At 36.1% G+C, this 21,388-nt stretch overlaps 1 protein-coding gene across 1 annotated transcript in view; it reads left to right on the top strand.

The window, feature by feature from the left end:
• LOC6031758 (protein yellow) overlaps positions 1-21,388 on the top strand; it is a 48,684-nt gene that overhangs the window by 22,608 nt on the left and 4,688 nt on the right. Inside the window, exon 3 of the mRNA XM_038256943.1 lies at positions 1,009-1,939. Within this exon, the coding sequence (XP_038112871.1) occupies positions 1,651-1,939 (289 nt within the window). The 5' untranslated portion in view covers positions 1,009-1,650. The remainder of the gene's footprint in view (positions 1-1,008; positions 1,940-21,388) is intronic.

The raw sequence follows: 21,388 nt of genomic DNA, 5'->3' as shown, positions 1-21,388 counted from the left end.
CATGGGGCTACGGGTCCCTTTTTTCCCAGTGTGCATTGGTTTGGGTGGAATTTTTTTTTGGATAATAACGGTCTGTGGGGGACCCGTGGTCTCTTACTCAGTTCAGTCACAAAATATCTTTATGAAACTTTCAGGAGTGATTGAAAATCATCTTTTTAGTGAATTTAGTGAATTTTCTGTAATATCAAATTTTGTGATTTTCTTCATGTATGTAGCCCCTTAAGATGCTATTTTACCTCAATTTAGACTGAAAAAGCGGCTTTACACCACAATAGTGGTAAAAATATACATTTTTAGTGGTAAAATTACACATTTTTCTGTCATAAAAGACCCCTTCCCAGATGTAATAGGGGAAATATACCCATTTTAATCACTCTAAGCTGTTCGACCAATTCTCATCGCTTTTGCCGTTTTCCGCTATTAAATCAATATTTTCAGATGTATCAATAATGGAGAGTTGCTTGCTCACTTCTATTTGAGCTATTTATTACTTTGGAACAGTCAAAAACACTTTATGAAAGCTGTAATTCATGATCAAAGTGCTGATAGGCCGATAATAGAAATAGACTTTCCCTTGTCTTTAAAAAAAAGTGGGGTATCAAAATTCCCGTTTGCCATGGAATGGATAGTTCAAGTGGAATTGGTTTTACTCCCAATTGTTAATTTTTATCCTATGTAAATTGGACTAAGATAATCAAATCCAGTATGCAATCTAATGTGCAATCCGCTAAAATCTACGCCTCCAAGCTAAATTTCAAAACTATGAATGGGAAACACATTATTGAATGACACTAGTTGATCGAATAGTACAAAATCAATCAAATCTAAAAAAAAAATTCAAGTGATAAACCGATTTGAACTGAGATCTCCAAACTAGCCACCTCCCCGCTATAACTAGCGCAGCGACAACTTCGAATGTCTTGAACCGCCACCACCAACAACTACGCCAAGCCAAAAAAGTGGTTAACCTTATGCATACTTTTTGTTCCTTTCTTCCTCTATTTTCAGCGTGCTCACGCTCTCCAAGTCCACTGTTGTATGAGCTGGTGCCCAACAAAACCCCCGGCGCGGTTTCGATCGATAGTACCTGCCAGCAGCAGCAGCTCTTGGAGGTGTTCTAGCGGGAGCCCTCAACAAGCAACAGCTCTCAACTCACCGCTCGACCCGCAGCTCAACTTTTAGCCTAGGCCCCGAACTCTCAGTTTAGTCTGTGCCAGTGCCTCTCGGAGTCAACATCGCCTGATCCGTCCGTCCGCGGTCTAACCCCTGGAACGCCTAGGACGCCGGCGTTCAACCCGAACGAATCTTCGTCATTCACGTGGGAATTCCGTGAAAAGTGAGTGTGTGTCAGTGCGTGGTCATTACGCAAGAGCAATTAGTGTTGAGAGTGAGACCTCGCGTGAGAGAGATATTCAGATTTGGTTAGAGGTGTCCGCGTTGAGGCCGTTCGACGGGTCAGGTCACGTCGCGTGAGTGTTTGTGCGGGGTCGTAACGCGCAAGTGTTTCGTACGCGAATAAGCGCGCGCCATCGTCGCGAGTTAAGCTGATGACCTAATGCTGCGAACTTGAGCCACGTGAAGCATTCCGAGATCAAACCGAAAATTCCAACATATTAGCCGCCCAAGTGACCATAAAATCCAGCTATAAAAATGGGTGTGCTTGGCCCCAACGTGCTCCTGCTAGGCATGGCCTTCGGAATGGCCATGGTGACGCTAGTGGCCAGCAACGACAACCTCCGGGTGGCGTACCAGTGGAACCAGATCGATTACGAGTTCCCCGGGGGTAGCGATGACCGGGCGGAAGCGATCCGCAGTGGGGCGTACGTGCCCGAGAATGTGATTCCGGTCGGGCTGGAGGTGTACAAGAAGCGCCTGTTTCTGACGCTGCCCCGCTGGAAGCCGGGAATCCCGGCCTCGCTTGCGTACATCAACATCAACGGTGAGTGAGCTGGCAGAGGTGAAAGGGAGGGAAATTACGTTCACGGGGAAATCCCAGGGTCCACGGGAATGTCCCGGCTAGGTAGTTTTTTATAAGGTTTAACCTGAAAGTATCTCACGGTTTATTTTGACACGGTACGATTTCTGATGCTTCACATGAGAATGGGAGTAATTTACTTTAACTCAATCAATTACCTTTCGTATTGTGAGAAATCGTCCTACGAGATCAATCAAATATATTTCCAAAAATATAAAGCTGGCCCGTACTGCAAATACCAATGGTCATTGTCGTCTGGGATCAATATCAATGTAATGGACCTATTGCACGGGATACCCATTAGCGTTGTTTATTAGGGTGATCAGTTTTGCTAAAAGTTTTACGGATTATTCTGCATGCAAAAATAGACCGATGGGTGAAATTTAGGCCAAGTTGATGAAGTGGAACCTAGACATTAAATTTTAAATCAAAGAAGGCGTCTGGGGAGGCAAAAAGGGTTCATACAAAGCTCGAATCCAAAGTATAAGCCCGACGATTGTGTTAGATTTGTTTGTATGTTTTTTGTTTATTCCAAGAACTTAAGACATCTTTGGAGTTTTCTAAAGATTTAACAAACAAGGTTTTTTTTTTGCTTTTTGGGTGTTTTGAAAACTCCAATGTTTTTCCACTTTTTTAGTCTAAATTGAAGTAACCAATTGCGCTTATCAACTTTCAATCATAATTAACAATTCGTGCCTTTGTCCTCTCATGTACTAGGCTTGCTGGCTTTCCTATCTAGTTAACATATAATAGCACAGAGGCATCGATATACTAAACGCAACTTAACTACTTTTTCTATTGATTTTTTCTTGTGTGAGTATCTCAAGAGATAATTTTTCACCAGTGTGTCACATCCTGAGCTCCCCATGCATGTCTGGTCACAGGTCGTATCGAGGTGCTCCGATTTGCACGCAGAAAAAAGAATTATCAAATCAATAAATTTCTGCTATCATTTCGATAAATAAAATTATTGGTTGGCAACCAATAATTTATTTTATAAAATTTAATAAGTTTTCTTATCAATTTGATAATAATTATTTATCAATTTGACAATTATCGATTTGATAATCGTAATTAAAGAAACGTCAAAACAAAAGTAATCAAATCGATACAAATATTTATCATTTTGATAAACTATTTTATCAAAACAATAAAAGGTTTTATCGAAGTGATAATATTATTTATCTTAATTTAACAGGTGATTATTTCGTAATTTTTTAATGTTTCAAATAAATTTGCTAAAATTTCCTAAATGAATTAGGATGATGCCTTAAAGTTTTGCATCATTTCCGGTATTGTTCTGTGAAAAAGTTTTTGTTTGACCAAAACCCCAAATAGAAGGGCCGAGGTACCCCAACGGAATCCGGAATATCTCTGGTAAAAGTGGACCATATGTGTCCCTCATCTGTCAGTTAAAAATATAGACAAATCTGGATCTTTTGCATCTGAAAGCATCCAAATTGGTCAATTCTACCAAAAGTTATGAGATTTTTAAGAAAAAAAATAGGGGTCAAATGACTACCCGAGCGTTTGAGTGTTAAATTCCAGCGTTCAGAACTACTTTTGAGCGAAAATTCGAGCTGATACTGTGTAAATTCTTGATGCTATATCATTTTACACAATATTTTTTTTTTCAAGTTATTTTTTTTTAAATCAAGAGTTGTTTTGAAGAGCTGTAAATTAAATTTTAACTTTTCATTCCTATGTCACCACACAGGGAAAATTTGAATCGTCATACTTCGATGCTTCGCGCCATCTGGTGGAATTATTAAGCTTTTAAGGGTGTACAGCAACCAAGGACGTTGTTGTCTTCTTTCGCAATTCGCAATTCGCAATTTTCAGTGTAAGAACGGGCCTTGACCGATCTTATGCACCAGGTTCCCGACGAACACGCACTGCCCTTACACCTACATCTCACCCTTGCTCTGAGTCAGTACGAGCAGCACGCTAGAACACGCTTTGAGTGTTCGTGCCAGGCATGCACACCTTCTTTTCCGGTTACGCATTTTAACTCGGCCGGGGTGGTACATTACGTAGGGTTTGATGTAAGTATAAGCGCCTAACCATTTATAGTGTGCCTATCAACTTTCATTAAAGCAAAAACTGTTTTATTTTTAGTTTGAATTCAAAAACTAATTGTTATTTACTGTGTATTGTTGAATCGTGTTAATCTGTTGCTATTTCTTCTGTCGCGGTGTTTTGTTACAATGTTTTGGACCTAAGCATGTTATTCAAAAGTTTACCAAAATTACAATAATGTTATGTGTGTGATCATTCAATATATTAAGTAAGGACTAGAACCATACTTGTTTGAAGAAAAGGGTGTAGATTTAAACAAAAGACAATAAAGGAAACAAACTAGATAAAGTTCGATACTGAAAGAATAATTGTAGTTTGAAGGAGAGAAGAGTAGGAGCCGATGAAAATTACATTTTAATAAATAAATAAGTAAATGGGCAGAGGAAAGATCAATGATAAACAGAAGTTAACATCGTTCGCATATTAAGGGAAACTTTTTTTTAGGGAAAACACGTTTAGTATTTATTGGGAAATGAGAGCAGAAGAGTAGAAAGATGAGTGAAGCAAAATTAAAGTACAGTACTTGTTCGGTAACTGAGCTTGTTTGACTGGACTACTTGGGCTGTAGCCCACTTAAAAAGCAGAAAAACGTAAAATAACCAAACAAACCGGAATGATGAGGGGCCAGTGGATGCAAAAGCAAGTTCAGCAAATTAGAAATCATATTTAAGTTTTAATGAAATGTTAAGTCAAAAATTAAAGGAAAAATTAAAGGTGATTTGTAGAGAAAATGTTATGCATCGGTCCCTCGTCATTTTCCGTTCAGCCCAGTTTGCGAGCAGCATTCGGTAACTGTGCTACATTCTCAGCCAAGTTGCCGAACAAGTACTGTTGTTGGAAATGTGCAGGAGAAATACCCCGTGCTGCGATGTTCTAGGTACATTCACAACAGTTCGTTCAACATGCTGTGAATCAAAACAATACCTTCTACAATCACAAATTACTTCCCTTTCCCACATTGCCGCTTTGTTATTGTTGTCCATGCTCTGCAAAGAAAGGGATGTTAATAAAATATAAAAACTATAAAATAACGATACAAATACTTTCCCGAACCTGAGTACCATCAGGTTGTTGTTGTTGCTGTTGTTTCCAATGTGATAGATATCACACCGGAGACGTCTTGATTCGGTTGTCCTGGTGCGACCGTCCTCCAGTCGTAGGCCCAACATGACATGAAAATAAAGACGAAAAAGATGCATTAATACATAATCTTCTTACTCACGAATAACCCAATCCCACCCAGAACAACACAGCTAATCTAGGTATGCACCCAAACCAACTGCGTTGTTCCGTGCCCTCCTCATTCGGCTATTTCAATATGATTGTCCTGGAGAATCCTCCCTAAGGATCGTTAAATTCCGGAGTAACTTCCCAAAGGGCGCAACCCCTGTTGCAAACAAACAGTTCACTTTGAATGTGACTGGAATAGGCTTTCTGCTCACACCCAAGGCTACGCTCCATTGAAAAATCACTACGGAACTCCCTAGTGATGGCCGTCCACGCAATCATACTTCGTCATGATAGTGCTACCTTGTCACTCGCCTATACGTCAGGTTCGTAAATACATGTGACAAGACAGGGCAATCACCACGATTCGAAACATGGACATCATCAACCGCCAGCTAGACAGATGTTCAAGTCATCATCTAACATACGGGGAGGCATGAGGATAGGGAACTGGTGCAGGACCAGAGCTATACTGTTCAGACTCTCATAACCAGGAATACTAACAACCAACATTTGGCGGATCGCTTCCCTGATTACAACAGTCGCAAACAGGACTGCCGATACAGTAAGTTCCGCTCCTTCCAGGATGTCCTGCACCTGGGCATCCCTAGTATCCAAAGGCATTAAAACATAGTTCAAACTAGCAGGACTGGGAACTTTATTTATTGCACTGTGGATACTTGGAATCTTGCAGCCCTTGGCCGACAAGGACGTTGTTGTCTTCTTATTACAAAATTGTCAAACTTACGGACCCAATCCTGCAAGAATCTGATTGTAAAAATAGTCAAACTTTGTTGTAAATAACTACGAAGACAGTAATTTAGGGGTTGAATAAACAAATATATAGATAGTTCCCGAAGTATTGAAGATAATAAAATGTCTGTAACTGAAATCTGGGTGCAAAAGCTATGGTTGATGTGTACCGTTAATTGCGAATAACTTATGCAAATTACTGTTAAAAAATTATATTTCTAAAATCTAATTCTACACGGAGAAAAAAGAGTTCCCAAAATCGTGAACAAGCGTTCATGAAATTCGGAACCACGAACAAAGTGTTCAAATTCCATGGTACGATTTTGAAAAACGTACCATGAAATTTGAACACTTTGTTCGTGGTTCCGAATTTCATGAACGCTTGTTCACGATTTTGAGAACTCTTTTTTCTCCGTGTAAGGTTGTTGAGATTTCCAAAAAAGTGTCCACGTGGTTTATGGATGATCCCGGCTTAAAAATGTAAACAAGTTTTTAACTCATAGAACTTTGACAGTCCGACGCTGTCGTGCTATCTTGTCGCACCCGCCATTTCGACGTTCCGAGAAAAACGCGTTTCAATGTTTGACCTTGAATAAACAAACACTAGAGCACGCAATGTAAAAAATAACAAACAAGTCCCGAGTTATAATCGCAAATGTGTACGGTAGTCTTACTTGCACGTGCGTCAAACGCGTTCTGACCTAAAATCCCTTTGGCCAGTGGTCGCACTTACATCAATTTTCAGGGAGTAACAAGTTAGCACGACATGATTGAAACTTCTTTCATATGTAGAGTGTCAACAATGCACGGAGTTTTTTCGGTTTTTATTGAATATCTCAGGATTGAAATCGAATTTCGGGGATTTGGGGGGGACAACAAAAACTTGAAAACAAATTGCAACGGCCTTTTATCGCAAAAAGTTTTTTTTTGCTTAAATTTTTGTTGTCGGTCAAATCTTATATTTTTTCAAAACTTATGATTGCAAAACAACTGTACTAGTATAAATTGCATTTCAAAACACTTTTTCCATGCAAATGTTGAAACTATGGCTTGTTATTGGGCGATTCCAGCACAAATTAGGAATTTTTCTGGTACTTTTGTTCCCGACCCTCTCCGATTTCAATGAAACTCTTTAGACATATTATCCTAGGCCTATAAAAGCCATTTACATGTATGTATATGGAGCCAATTGCACTCGAAAATGACATTTGAGAAGGGAGGAAGAGTTGTCAATATTTTTGTATTTTGTAATTTAAATATTGCTGTATCTCGGAGCCGTTGCATCGTATCAAAAAGTGTTCAAACACAAACTTGTAGGAAATTAGATTTTGAAAAAAAATACTCTGAAAAAAAATGCGCGCCAATTCTATGAGATTTTTTAATTTTTAAGTTTAAAAGTTAAATTTTAGAGTGATGTCACAATTTTTTTCGTATGTAACAAAAAGACTCACGAAAAATGCAGGATGGTATGTCTCTCCTAAAAAAATACAAAAATCATTTACTAAAACAAAATTTTCAAAAACACATGGAATGGGGAATCGATTCCCCAGACAATTTTACATAAAGTCTCTATATTGACCATTGTCCTATGTCCAATCCTTGTGAAGATACAGCGGTTTTAAAAATAAAAATGTTGAAAATATAGGTTTTTTAGAGGTTTTTGGCAATTTCTATATGACAGACTTGATTTTTATGTCTCGCAATTATTTTTACCGGAAAGCTCGTCCAATTTCCCATAAGTTTGTCTTTACCAGGACCTACAGGCCTAGGATAACATGTCTAAAAAGTTTCATTGAAATCGGAGAGGGTCGGGAACAAAAGTACCTACCAGAAAAATTCCTGATTTGAACTGCGGATTGCTCTATTTCGATATTTATATTTTTTTTATTTTTTTTGCCACCCCTCGACCCCGGCCAGTTTTTTCTGTAAGAAAAAAAGTTTTCCGAATTTGTTGATTTCAAGGGTCAATATTTTTCTTCAAAAACTTGTAATAAAACGTTAAAATTTCCACTTCCAGCATTCAAATAAAAGTAAAAGCGAATAATTATGTTCAATTGTCGATTTTATATGACTTTTTGAACATTGGCTGATCTGTAAACTCTTCCGAATATGAGGGATGACTGTCCATACGCTAGTTAATTTTTGTTTGTTAACAACAAAAACTCATTAATTAATTAATACAATGTTCACTTCAAGCTACCACAATCAATCACAATTCCAAGTCCTAACCGCAAAATGCTTATTCCGTGTTCAACATTTGCGGAAATCAATCTGTGCATTATAGCATGATCTAGTCAATAATTCGCCACCGCAAGCTATGGCACGTGGCTCACGGAAACCCTCCCCAAGAATTTGCCACACCTTTTGCGGGTACACCCAGGGTTGATCGGAGGAATAGACCCAAGAATGACTAGTGCAAAGTGTGTTCAAGTTTGCCCTGCTAGAACCAATCTAATCCCTGACCAATCGAGTTGAAATTGACCATCAATGAACGTGGTTAACCACATGAATAATAAACAACCGAGCTGCCAACGATAAGGTTAGGTGCCGATTTCTTGAACTAACCGTTCGGCAACCTCAAAGTCTGCTGCAAAAGTTAAGCGCCCGATCCAAAGGGGGTAATCTACTGCACGAGACCTCACTGTACTACGTGCTGCACTTACTCGATGGTACATTCGAATCTTTAGTAGCTGTAAGCAGTTGTCCTCACACTCTGAGGTTTCGGGGTGGTGGCTGGTTGACGGCTGGAGCAGGTCTTGGGGCTGGGGACCTTGGCGGGCTCGCCACATGCGGGCCATTTCAGCGCAATTTTATCACACCCTGAAATCGTGTGTCTTGCTGAACCGGTCGCGGGGCCCGGTAACAATTGCTTGAAGATCAAAGTCAGGACGGGAAGGGGGACTTGATCGTAAATATTCCGTTGGATAAAGCCCGCCGCCTCGACGTGCCTGAATGGATTAGAATGTACAACACTATTGAGTGGCGGTGGTGATGGTTCTTGAGGCTTATGGGCATAGAGCATAGAAAAAATATCGAATTTTAAGCGAGTGAGCTAGGACAGCGGAATGAAATTATTATTTTTTTTATTGTTTCACTTGAAAAGCTATGAACTTGTTGCTGGAATTTCTTGGATTAAAGTGGATTCATATTTTGATATCATTTGGCTGCTTGAAGGCTCGCATATTTTTACTTCATCTTTATGCTGAGTAAAAATGATTACTTCATACTTATTTTAGGGAGAGGGAAGCGGCAACCAAAACATTAAAATTATATGATACGATGTTTAGCCTCGATATCTTTTGACAACTTTTCCAGTTTATCAAATGCTTACAAAATTCGCTTATTTCTTGGCAGGGATGCCACATGGCTTTTTGAAATGTCTGTTTTAAAAAGTCTGTGAATGTCTGTGCATTTGTCTAAAATTCAATTATATCAATTTATAGTCATGGACATCCATCAGAAATTGCGTTTTTAAACATTTTAAGACTAACGAAATAAGTTTGTGTTGGTATTTTTACAAAATATTAATTTAATGAAGGTTTTTAAAAGTCTGTGCATTTCAAAAAAATGTCTGGCCTAAGCTCAAATAATAACTGTGAAACACAGACAAATCTGTGTATCTGGCATCCTTGGTTGCAAGATATTCCCAAAAGTGAAATTATTATAGTAAATTTGTCGAAGAGACCAAAGCTGTTCAACTTTATTCTGAATAGTTATTTCGGTTTTAAAATTGTCATTTTGGTATGACTTGTTTCCATGGAAATTAAAGCCTAATCAATTGAACATAATCTAAATCACATTTTCCTACCTTGTTAATCTTATCAAGCATGTTTAAACTTGTTTAAAAATATTATGATTTTTTGTGAAATTCCGCTGAACAGTACAAGCATTTTAAAACATTTTTTTATTGGAGTGATGAAACCAAACAATGTATTTTTTTTAAGTAATATAAGACAGATTTCTGATTTGTTATTTCAATTTATTTACATAAATTTATTGCAAAAAAGAAATTTAAAATATCAATAGAATGTAATTTGCAAACCTATAAAAGTATGTAAAAAATGTTTACTTGAAGGGGTAACAAACATGTAAATCGGAAGAAATGTCAAGGGTTGGTATGAGCACACACTTAAAAATTTTTAAATCTTTTTTCAGGTCATTCAAATAAACATTTTCATTTGTTATTAAAACATATTTGATAACATTTGGTTGTATAATTAGCAGTTTAAAAAAACGGGTGCCACGATATCTCAACACTGCTTTGACCAAATCGGCTCAAAATTTTGAAGTATACATGACGAAGGGTGACTCACCAGTGGTGAGTCACCACACATAATCTTCGGACGCCTAGAAATGAGCAGAAACTTGCAACAGAGACCACAAAAGACCCGGGGGTCGTTAAAGTGGATTGCTTTGCTTTTTATGACGAAGGCCGATTTTCAAAAAGTTCATTTTGAATAAAGATAAAAATATTTTTATGTTTTTCATGTAAAAAATCATCAGTTTTTGATTTTTGCATTTTGCAGGGCTAGAATTCTAATGTTTTAGTGTAATAAAAAAATAAAACATGATTATTTTTAATTAATTCAAAAATGTGATAATGCAAGTTTCCCCATAGTAAATTCCATACAAATTTCATTCGCTTTGCGCCAATAGTGGGCTTAACCAATTGTTCCCAAAGTTTGGAAGGTTATTTGGGACCCTAACAGGAACTTAAAAAAATGTGTTGCTGATTGGATTTTTATCATTTTTCAATTTCCCAAATAATTCGATTCAACCTTACTGGCCAAAAAATTTCTGTTATATGAAATTTTGTGATTTTCTACATGTAGTTATGTGTATTATTTGCATATTTTTTTTTTTAAATCATTACCCACATTTAAGTATTCCTTGATTTAACCATATTTTTAAATTGATTCTTTTGTCAGCTTTGACATTTAACAAATGTTTGGCGTTGACCGAATATTTTTTGTCAATTGTCAGACTGACTCTAGCAAAAGTTCTATTGTTTTCATCAAAATTATTTAAAACTAATTTTGATGTATTGAAAAACTGACATGTTTTTCAATTTTAGGAGATCTCGGTGTTATACAATTTTCAGTAAATTTTTGATCAATAGAGACTGCCCCAAACAAAAATTGTTGCCAGATTTTTTCAGATTCACGAATAAAGTAAATGTTTAGAGTGCTGCCAAAAAGTAGAGTGTACCAAGTTTGAGCGAACACAAAAAAAGTTGATTTCAATATCGCTTTTTTTTGTGTACAATTGAGATGGAATGACCACTATTGTAAATTTAAAAGCAAAAAAGAGAGTTTTGTTATCCTTAAAAAGTGGACTCAAGGCATGGTTTCAAACCTATACCGAAAAACTAACTTAAACCACCTATGTGGTTGATGCCTTCCTCACTTTTTACCAACAATGGGTAATACGAGTGGTTTGGACACATATTTCAGCTATTTTTTTAGATCAAGAAAAAAACGTACACACATAAACTTAAGTAATCATAACTCGAGACAAGGTTGCCAGATCAACAAAGTTGTGAGATCGTTGGAAAGGTTTTTCGATAACCTAACCAACGATGGGTCGGATGATGTATCAGGACATAGTTTACATACATTTAAGTGAGATCCGGCTTCCAAAAAGTGTATCAATATCACTTAAGTGGCCATATCTCGAGACAGGGTTGCCAGATCTTCAATGTTTTGGACTCGTTGGAAAGGTCTTTTGATTACCTAATCAACGATGGGTTGGATGATGGATCCGGACATAGTTTTCATGCATATAAGTGAGATCCGGATAAATGTGAAAACACATTTTTATATATAATTTTTGAACTACTTATCGAAACTTCAAACAATTCAATAGCGATGTATGGGACCCTAAACCAAGTCGAATGCAACCGGTTTGATCAAAATCGGTCCAGCCAGTGCTGAGAAAACTTGGCAAGAATTTTGAACACATACATACATACACACACACACATACACACACACATACATCACACACACACATACACACACACAGACATTTGTTCAGTTTTCGATTCTGAGTCGATAGGTATACGTGAATATAGGTCTACGAGCTGTATTTCAAAAGTTCATTTTTCGAGCAGGATTATAGCCTTACCTCAGTGAGGAAGGCAAAACACGCTGAAAAGATTTATTAGTTCGTTTTTAATTTTCTTGCAATTGAAAATTTCAAAAATCTATCTTTTGTAATACTATTGAACACATTATAAAATGAGCTCAAATATAATACTTGTGAAAAAATACGCACGAAATTGTAATTCGAATTATTTTCAGTTGCTTGCATTTTCATTTCTATGTTCTTAGAAATTTTATATTGAATTTAAGATTGAAAAAATAGTTGTTAAAGAGCGTGTGTACTAAAAAACGTGTTTCGATGCCTCTGTGCTCTTTTGTACTAAGCTTGCTGGGATTTCTATCTTGTCAGCTTAAGAGAGCACAGAGGCATCGATTTGCTTAAAAAATAGTTTGAAGGTAGTAAGAACCAATCTAAAAAATCATAAACCAAAAACCAATTAATTATATCAATCTTTCCCAAACTACAAGTTCAAAGAAATTCGTTGCGCTGAACTCGCAAACTGCACATGCGCGAAGGGGTCCATTCGGAGAAGTAATTAGCGAAGCCTTGAACCATGTCATAGACCGGTGCTGGAGGGTGCAGTGCAAACAGTTTGCTACAAAATTGACGACCGCTTGCACTACCCCGCAGATCTGTGCTTTAATCCGTTAAAATTCGTACTAAGTCGCGGGGTTCGCCGAATGATTAAGTCGCGCGCCCGTAATCGTGGGAAAGAATTAATTCGATTTGGTTGGTCGCAGCTTGCATCAAAAAGCCCGACTAAACCAAACTCGGACGGAGTTTTGTTTTGTTTGAGGATTTTGGTGTTCAAAACAGAAGTCAACGAACTGTAAAGTGTGGAAATGTTATCATGACCGTGGCAATTAAATTGTTTTGGTGTTTGAATTGTGGCAGGTTTTAACACTCGGGTTGTAAACTAGAAAAAAACATCACGATGCTTTTACGAGGCTTTTCATTGTGTGTAGCTTAATTGCTTTAATTGAGCGATTGACAGTTGTTTCACTTAAGTTATTCCATTGTTCTGCTTTGAATTTTGAGATTATTATAAGACATACAAATTATAACAATCTCAACGGTAATAACGGCTTGCATTTTGAACTCGTAAATACTTACTTTCACGAGTACTCACAAGGTATTCTTCAATAAAACAAAATTATCGAAATTCCTAATGTTGCATTGAAACTAATCGAGTACTATTCGTTGATGTAGACATCATACTCATTACCTTTAAATTCCCTTGATCCATTAGTAAACCCACGATGGGCCTAGCTAAGTCAGATGGTGAATTCTCCCACGTCACATTAACTTTAAGGCCAACCTCATGAGACGCCGCTGTCAAAGCGGTATTACACGTTGACTAATGATGCAATCTCTCATTAGTAAGACGATGATGATGATGAAGATGATGGTGACTTCTTTTCCATCTTCTTCTTCGACTAATACTTCTCTCTCTGTCTCTCTCTCTGTCTCTCTCTCTCTCTCTCTCTCTCTCTCTCTCTCTCTCTCTCTCTCGCTCTCTTTTCGTGACTGTTCCAGAAATGAGTTTTTTACTTTTGGGTGTTTTTGCAATCCCTTATGTAAGAGTTGTTCAAAACAATAAATAAAAATTTAGTTTATTGGACCATTTAAAATAAAATTGCAGAAATGTATTAAAAACACAATTGGAATATAATCTCGTATAGGGTAGAGTAGTCATCAATGAGACACGGGAACAATGATAAAATGGCTCTCACAAGTCGTTGTTTCAACCAATCAGGCTCATATTTGGAGGAAAGGTGTGTCTACTGGATACACGTCTGCCATATTAGTGGCTTTGGTTATGGACGCTCCCTTGAAAAGTTATTCATAAATGTTTGATTCTGGGGTGTAATAGTAAATTATGGACAAAAAATACTTTTTCGCTCGTAGGCTGCCATATACACCAAAACTAATATTTCTTCAAATTTCTTTCGAAGTTCCATAGGGAATGAGTTGGGCTACAATGTCCTTTCATTAGATTTGGCCAAAATTTAGAATATACTCAGAATCCAGGGCTGTCTCATTGTTCCCCACTCATTTCAGCCCATGGGTAACAATGAGGCACTTTGATTTTTCTTCATTAAACTTTTCAAAATCGATGGAAATCTTTCTAAACATGAATTAAAAGTGATTTTTAGTTTAAACTTCATTTTACCAAAAATACAAAGTTATTTGGTATTAATATATGGATTTAAAAAAATTAAATACTTTATAGTGAAGTAGTATAGTGAAACTTTTATTAATAAAAGTTTCATGTTGGCAAAATTGCTCTAAAATGTTCAAGGCAAGTCACCTGCGATAGAACAATACAAAAACATGATGTTTTACTAGAAAAATGTTGATTTTCACAGATTGTCTCATTGTTCCCCAGCTGTCTCATTGTTCCTGCCAAGTGCGTCTACAATGAGACAGTTGAATAACTCTGGCTGTAGATGTCGGATCGATATCATATTTTGGTCAATGTTAGAACACATTAAAAAAAAAGATAATGCAACAAAAAACCCATTAAAACATGGTGATGAAAAAAATAGAAAAATTGTTTAAAGTTGAAAACCACAAGTGTCTCATTATTGACTACCCTACCCTACTTGGAAGGTTGACGAATTGATCCTTTTCCATCCAAATGTTCGATATCTGCAATTTCTAGAGTTTTGTACCAATCGAGGTGTCATAACTCTCAAGGTTTTCGAAAGTTGCATTCTTCAACTTTCGGAAATTTCCGAGATTCTGGGAAAATACAGTGTCAAAGGATTCTAATGATTTTATGAGACATTATACAAATCTTTTCAAATGCTCTAAATACCTCAAAAATATAAAAAATAATCAATCAAATATTTACATACCGTCAGTGGGGGTGACATTGGGTCTGGGGGTGAGATTGGGTCAAAGTTATTTTTACGGATTTTACCATTTCTCAGATTCTTCTCAATGAAACTGAATTCTGTTAAAAGGGTTGTGTAGGGGACATCTTAAGATAACTTCGCTGAAAAATCTCGTTGCTAGTACAAATCCTGTTATTTTGGCAGCTGTCTAAAGTTGAGGTACGTTTTTGACCAAAAATGACCTCTCGAAAAATCATTTTTCTAATATATTGTTGGAATTGCTCGAAAACTACCCAAATGTTTGAAAATCTCCACTTCAAACATTGTAGCATGTCAATACGATTCCCTCAAACAAGAAACACTGTTGGATGACTTGTTTTTACCATATCGTTGTATTTGAGCTTAATTTTAGTTTCATTTGACCCAATGTCACCCCATCTAAGGGGTGAGATTGGGTCAATTTTCAAACTATTGGCATTTAAGGTAGTATTCATCAAAATCCACCATATTTTGGGAACATGTTAGTAAACGTTAGTAAAAGTTTTTTTCGTGTTAGTAAACTATCTAAGAACAAATCTACGTTGAAAGATTTTCGATGTTATTTAAATTGTTTTTGTTATTAAGAAATCACGAGAGGTGTATCGTTTTTTGACCCATAGTCACCCCCACTGACGGTATTTGAAAAAAGATCTTCGATGAAAGTATTTCATTTTGGTCCTTTATCCATTTTGAAATTTCGACCGGAAGTTAGTAACGTACATATTTGATGGCATACGAGCAATTCTTAAATTATTATGGGTGTAGCATTGGAGCACAGTGTGGAAATTTGCGTTCAAAGACATTTTTAATTGTAATGAGCAACAATTAAATTGTCTAAGAATATTGTGTTGATCACTGGGGCCCCGTGGTACAGCGTGGTACAGACCCGTTATGGTATGTTTTGTTATTCAGAGCGATTCTAGAATTAAGAAAAATCAACTTAATCCACCAATGTGGTTGGTTGCTTTCCCACTAATAACGAAAAATGGGGCTCACGACATTCCGGAAATAAGTTTCATCTGAATTATCAACTTTTCGGAAAAAGTTCTCAAAAAATTCGGAACTATAGAAAATTTAATAAATATCACTTAAGTGACCATAACTTGTGATAGGGTTGCCAGATCTTCATGTTTTTAGACTTGTTTGGAAGACCTTTTGATTACCTCTTCAACAATAAGATTTTGAAGTACAGTGTAGACTCGATCATCCGAAGTTCGATTATCCGAAGGTTTGTATGGGACTTCGCACAATCGAATTATGACCAAAACAGTTTTTTCATGTTTTTTTTTCATTTTCTCACTTTTAACATTAAATTCGAATTTTGCAACCCCATTTCAGTCAAATTTGAATAATTGATTGCCTTTTAAATTCTAAAATGCATTATTTCAATATTCCATCATCGCCATTTTGGCCGCCATCTTGAATTTTAAAATTCTAAATCACTTTAGATTGTTTAAGGGTCATACTTAAGGTGAAGCACGAGAGTGGCGTGCGGCTAAAAAATAAAAATGCTTCGAAATGCTCTGTGTGTGTGCGTGCGCGAGCGCGCACGACGGCCCTACCAAGAGAATGCTAAAAACAGGAAAGTAGATTTGCGTCGCGTCGCTCTGCGGCCCCTGCGTCGTTGCGCTGATGGGTGTTAGGGAATATTTGGCTAAGATGTGGGCATGGTCAATGTTGAACAGGGGTCATTCATAAAATAAGTCTAATGTCTTTACGGCAGGGTAGCCTCCTCGGGAAAATAGGGAAACCAGAGGAGTAATCGAGAATTTGATATTACCGGGAGAAAATATTAGTTGAAGTAAGTTGAAAAGTCATTGAAGCTAAAAGGATGACACTAGTGATTGGAACTAGCAGGAGTGGCCGCTATAAGTCAACTTCGTTTTTTAGATTAAAATTTGTCAAACTTCTTATAAATGAACTCAATATGTTTTTCTTCACTGTAAGAATATTATTCTAGTTATTATTTATGTGTAATTCACGTTCACTCTTTTCCTGATGACACCGTGAGTGACTTTGGCGATCGTTCACGCTCCATGCAAACAATATTATTTTTATATGGACAATTGTCCACGAAGGAGGGGTAGGGGGTTTGAAATTTCCAAAATAATTGTCCACGTGGTTTATAGATGGTCCGAACAAGAGCCGGATTATTTTCATCGCATTGCTGATAACTCATCAGGATCAACTCGGATCTTATTGAATCCTCCGACAAAGAATTTCCTACAAGTATCATACTTAGGCGAGACCGGCTCTACCTACCAGCAAAATCTTGAAGCAATGTTTTTCCCCATACATTTTTGCAATTACTGATAAATAATTATCAATAAAGCCATGAGAACCAAATTGCATATTTTTTTACAATTAATCAGAAATAAGTTTTGTTTTTATTTTAAGATAGTCTGGAATAATAAGTACTTCTTCCAAGTTGACAATATAATCAAGATTGATCATGACTTCTATTGGCAAAAAAACACTTTTATACAAAAAATCACTTTTAAGTGGACACAACACAACAACAATAATTGAATTTTTGTTGGTTTTAAATTTGATTCTTCATCTGAAAAATAAGTTGAAAAAAAATTGACTATATTTTACACATTTCCATAATAATAAGGAATTGGGAAAAAATCGCAGTACTTTTAAATTATTTTGTACCATCTTATGTATAACTCAAAAGATGACATTTTCAGTGATAAAAAGCCTAAAAATGACAATTTATACCTTGAGTCTGCAAAAAACAATAGCTTGAGATGAAAAATCTCAAGATTTATGGATTTTATTTATTTGAAAAGTAATTTGATACTCAGGCCAGTTTAAAAACATTGTAATTTGATGTAAAGATTGTCCATGTAATTTTTATTTCGACTTCATAGTATTTTTTTATTTGGCTAAAATTTTGTCCATACATTCTCTTTGAGTAGTTCTCTACGATTTTGCAAATTTTTCACGATTTTCAAATTTTCAATTTTGTCTATCATTCCCTATATCAAAAGTAGCCATATTTTATAAAAAGTTCTATAATAAAAGTCTACATATGCTGTATCTTTTTTTAGGGGCAAGCTAGCACCATACTCTCTTCGGGAAAGTTTTAAAGCACTTCTGGAGTAACCAAATACGATTTTATAAATATAAAATAAAAATATAAAGTAGTTTTCCCATACAAATTCCCATAGAAAATTGAACCGCTTTGCTCAGAATGAGGACTAAACTAATCGTTACCAAACTTTGGGGAGTTGTTTAGTACCAAAAAGGAACTGAAAAATTGCTGTGCTCACTAAATTTTGATAACTTTATTTTTTTGTCTATGCAACCATATTCCACCCTAATGGGTATACATTTTTGATTTCTTTCGTTTTTATCATTTTAAAAATACTTGTTGAAAGAAATGGACATCTAAAACTAAATGTTCTTGAAAGACTGAGATTATTTTTACAATTTTCATTTTAGGATTTTGCAAACTTTGCGAAATTCACTAAATTTTGTTTCTTCTAAAAAAAATCTTCTATTTTTTTTCTTTCAATAAAAATAAATTAAAAATTTTAAAATAAAGCATTGATTTTGAAAAGGTAATTTAAGATAAATTTTCTTATTCCATACTTTATACCATAGGATCATAGGACCATAGGACCGATAGAAACTAATTGTTCAATTTACAAAGCATAGAAATTTCCTCAACAAATTGTATGTTTTCTCGATTGCAAATTAGATTTAGCTTTGAAAAATTGATATTGGTATTTTTTGTTCAGATTTTGATATTCCAAAAAAAAAACTCGATTTTTTTAAATCATGTCTCCTAAACAAGATTTTGTTAAGTACTTTAGTGAAATTTTGATAAGGGACCATTCATAAACCACGTTGACACTTTTTTGTAAATCTCAACCTCCCCCCACCCCTTCGAGGACGATTGTCCATACAAAAAAAATCTTTTTGTATGGAGTGTGGACAATCGCCATACACCCCCACTAATTGTTCACGTGGTTTATGGATGGTCCCCAAACTGCACAATTTTTAGGTAACTTTTTGCCACGCGGCTAGCAGTTATCACCGTTATGTCGGTTTCTCCTTTTTTTCGTACGTCCACTGCTGCACGTTCTGTCGCGTGGTCTGTTGGCGGCCGCGAGTTTTTCAAAAATATTTTTTTCATGCGTTTAGTGCTCCAATATTTTTCAAGAAAACTATCAATGTTATGGTATCATAAGAATCGTAAGAACTTGCTCTTTCCTATCATGTTTTCCTATTTGCGAAAAAATGACCCCAGTCAGAGTTATCGCGGTGGGAACAAACCAAAACGGGGGCAGACGGTCTACGAAGTTTTCACAAATCGACTCATTGTGAATTCACATTTTGATGAAATTTCAAAGTAGTTAATCCATCTGAAAATTCAGAATGTCTTCTTGATCCCTATGGTTTAACATTTTCCAAAATTCAATTTTGAACGCTTCTACCAGCCCACAAGAAAAAAAAAATTGGAATACGCTCTGCCACTCTGGACCTCCACGTTAAGTTCAACAATAAAAAATAAGACAACGAAAAAAAATAAAATTTTCCGTGATTCGATTATCCTATGTGAAATTTTTTAGACGCTTTCGGATAATCGAGTCTGGACTTTATATAAATATCATTTAAGTAATCATAACTTGAAAAACATTTGGTGAAAATAAAAATGTTATTTTTTCAACTTTTGACAAGGATTGTTAGGACGTCCGTTAAAGTCGTTCGTCAGTAACGAAATCAAAAGAATGAAATTGCAACAATTTATCGCATCGGTCTTTCAAAAATATTCACACCTGAAAGACCACCTTAACCGCAAAAATTCAATTTGCATGTCCACTCAAGCTCACGTTACCACCATGAAGGAGTCCCTGATGGGGAAGCCGCACACACCCGATTAAGGCTGCGAGCAATTAATAACTCAAAGCCGAGTGATTAATCTCATTACCAGAACATTAATTGGCTCCCCGTGTACTCATTATTTGTTCGTTCAAGTGGCGTTTGTGGTAGCCCACCGTCGTCAATCGAGCGTCACAAACCCCCATCAGCTAACCAACCAACCCATCAAAACTGCGTCGTCGCTTTGAGAGCCTGGCATGTTCGAAGGTGTTCGGTTTTAAGCCGCATTCGCATTATCTCCCGTGAGTGGATCAAATTCTCACGCCTTTCAATTTTAGCCTCATTTACACTCCCGCGTTCCCCCCTCGATTTGTTTGTTTATATTCGGATTGTTTCTTTCATTCAGTTGCGCTCGTTTTGTTCCGATTTTTTTTTCGTTTTGCATCGTTATTCATCTCGCGCCAGTTAAAAAAGGTATTAGCTCCATTCAGCAGGTGGCTACTCTGGTGTGTTCGGGTATTTCAAGTCATTGATTGGCACGCCAATTGAACGCTAAAGTGACGATCCGGTAATGGATGATAACAGCCGTACACAGTAAAGAAAAATCTTTATTTTGATGAAAACATTATAAAAAATAGTTGAAAGAAGAGCTCCACCAAAACTGAAATAATATATTTTTATTTGGCTCAAATTTTTGGGGGCCTTTATAATAACCAAAGACGCCATTTTGTGTCATACAAGGCTCCATACAAAAATGGTACGTACGCTTCCCCAAAAAAAAATGCCGATTTTTAATGTACTTTTTTCGCAAGAAAAAAACAATTTGCCAAAACCCAGTTTTTTTACATTTATTTTTTAGGGGACAAAAAACTGCAGCTTAAAACATAAAAGACTGACTGCTGACCTATGATTTTTTTGTTTTTGGGAAAATATTTTACTTAAATTTAAATATTTCACTTAAAATAATTTTACTCGAACCTATTTTTAGACTTTACCTGTTAATGTAAAATTTGTGAAATTTTCTGGACTTTTTCATAGACCTAAGAATTTTTTTTCCGATCGAAAATGTGATGACGTCATACAATTCAGTGTCCAATTTTCTTTAAAAATAGCTATAGAGCAATTCCAGCTCAAATCAGGAATTTTTTTGGTACTTTTGTACCCGACCCTCTCCGATTTCAATGAAACTTTGTAGACATGTTATCCTAGGCCTATATAAGCAATTTTTATGTATATGGAGCCGATAGTACTCGAAAATAACATTTGAGAAGGGTGTAAGTGTTTTAAATATTTTTGTGTTTTGCATCGTATCAAAAGTGGTCAATGAAAAAACTTGTAGGAAATTGGATGGGCTTTCTGAAAAAATACACTGAAACAAAAATACACACCACTTCTATGAGATTTTTGATTTTTAAGTTTAAAAGTTAAATTTCAAGGTGATGTCACGATTTTTTCGCTCAAAGTTTTGAGGAAAAAGCCTAAGATGTTACAAAAAGACTAACGTAAAATGCAGGATGGTATGTCTCTCCTAAAAAAA

The sequence above is a fragment of the Culex quinquefasciatus genome, chromosome 2 (assembly GCF_015732765.1).
Source record: "Culex quinquefasciatus strain JHB chromosome 2, VPISU_Cqui_1.0_pri_paternal, whole genome shotgun sequence".
Taxonomy (NCBI): Eukaryota; Metazoa; Arthropoda; class Insecta; order Diptera; family Culicidae; genus Culex; species Culex quinquefasciatus.
The sequence above is the reverse complement of the archived record's forward strand: the minus strand, read 5'-3'. Positions and strand labels throughout refer to the sequence as shown.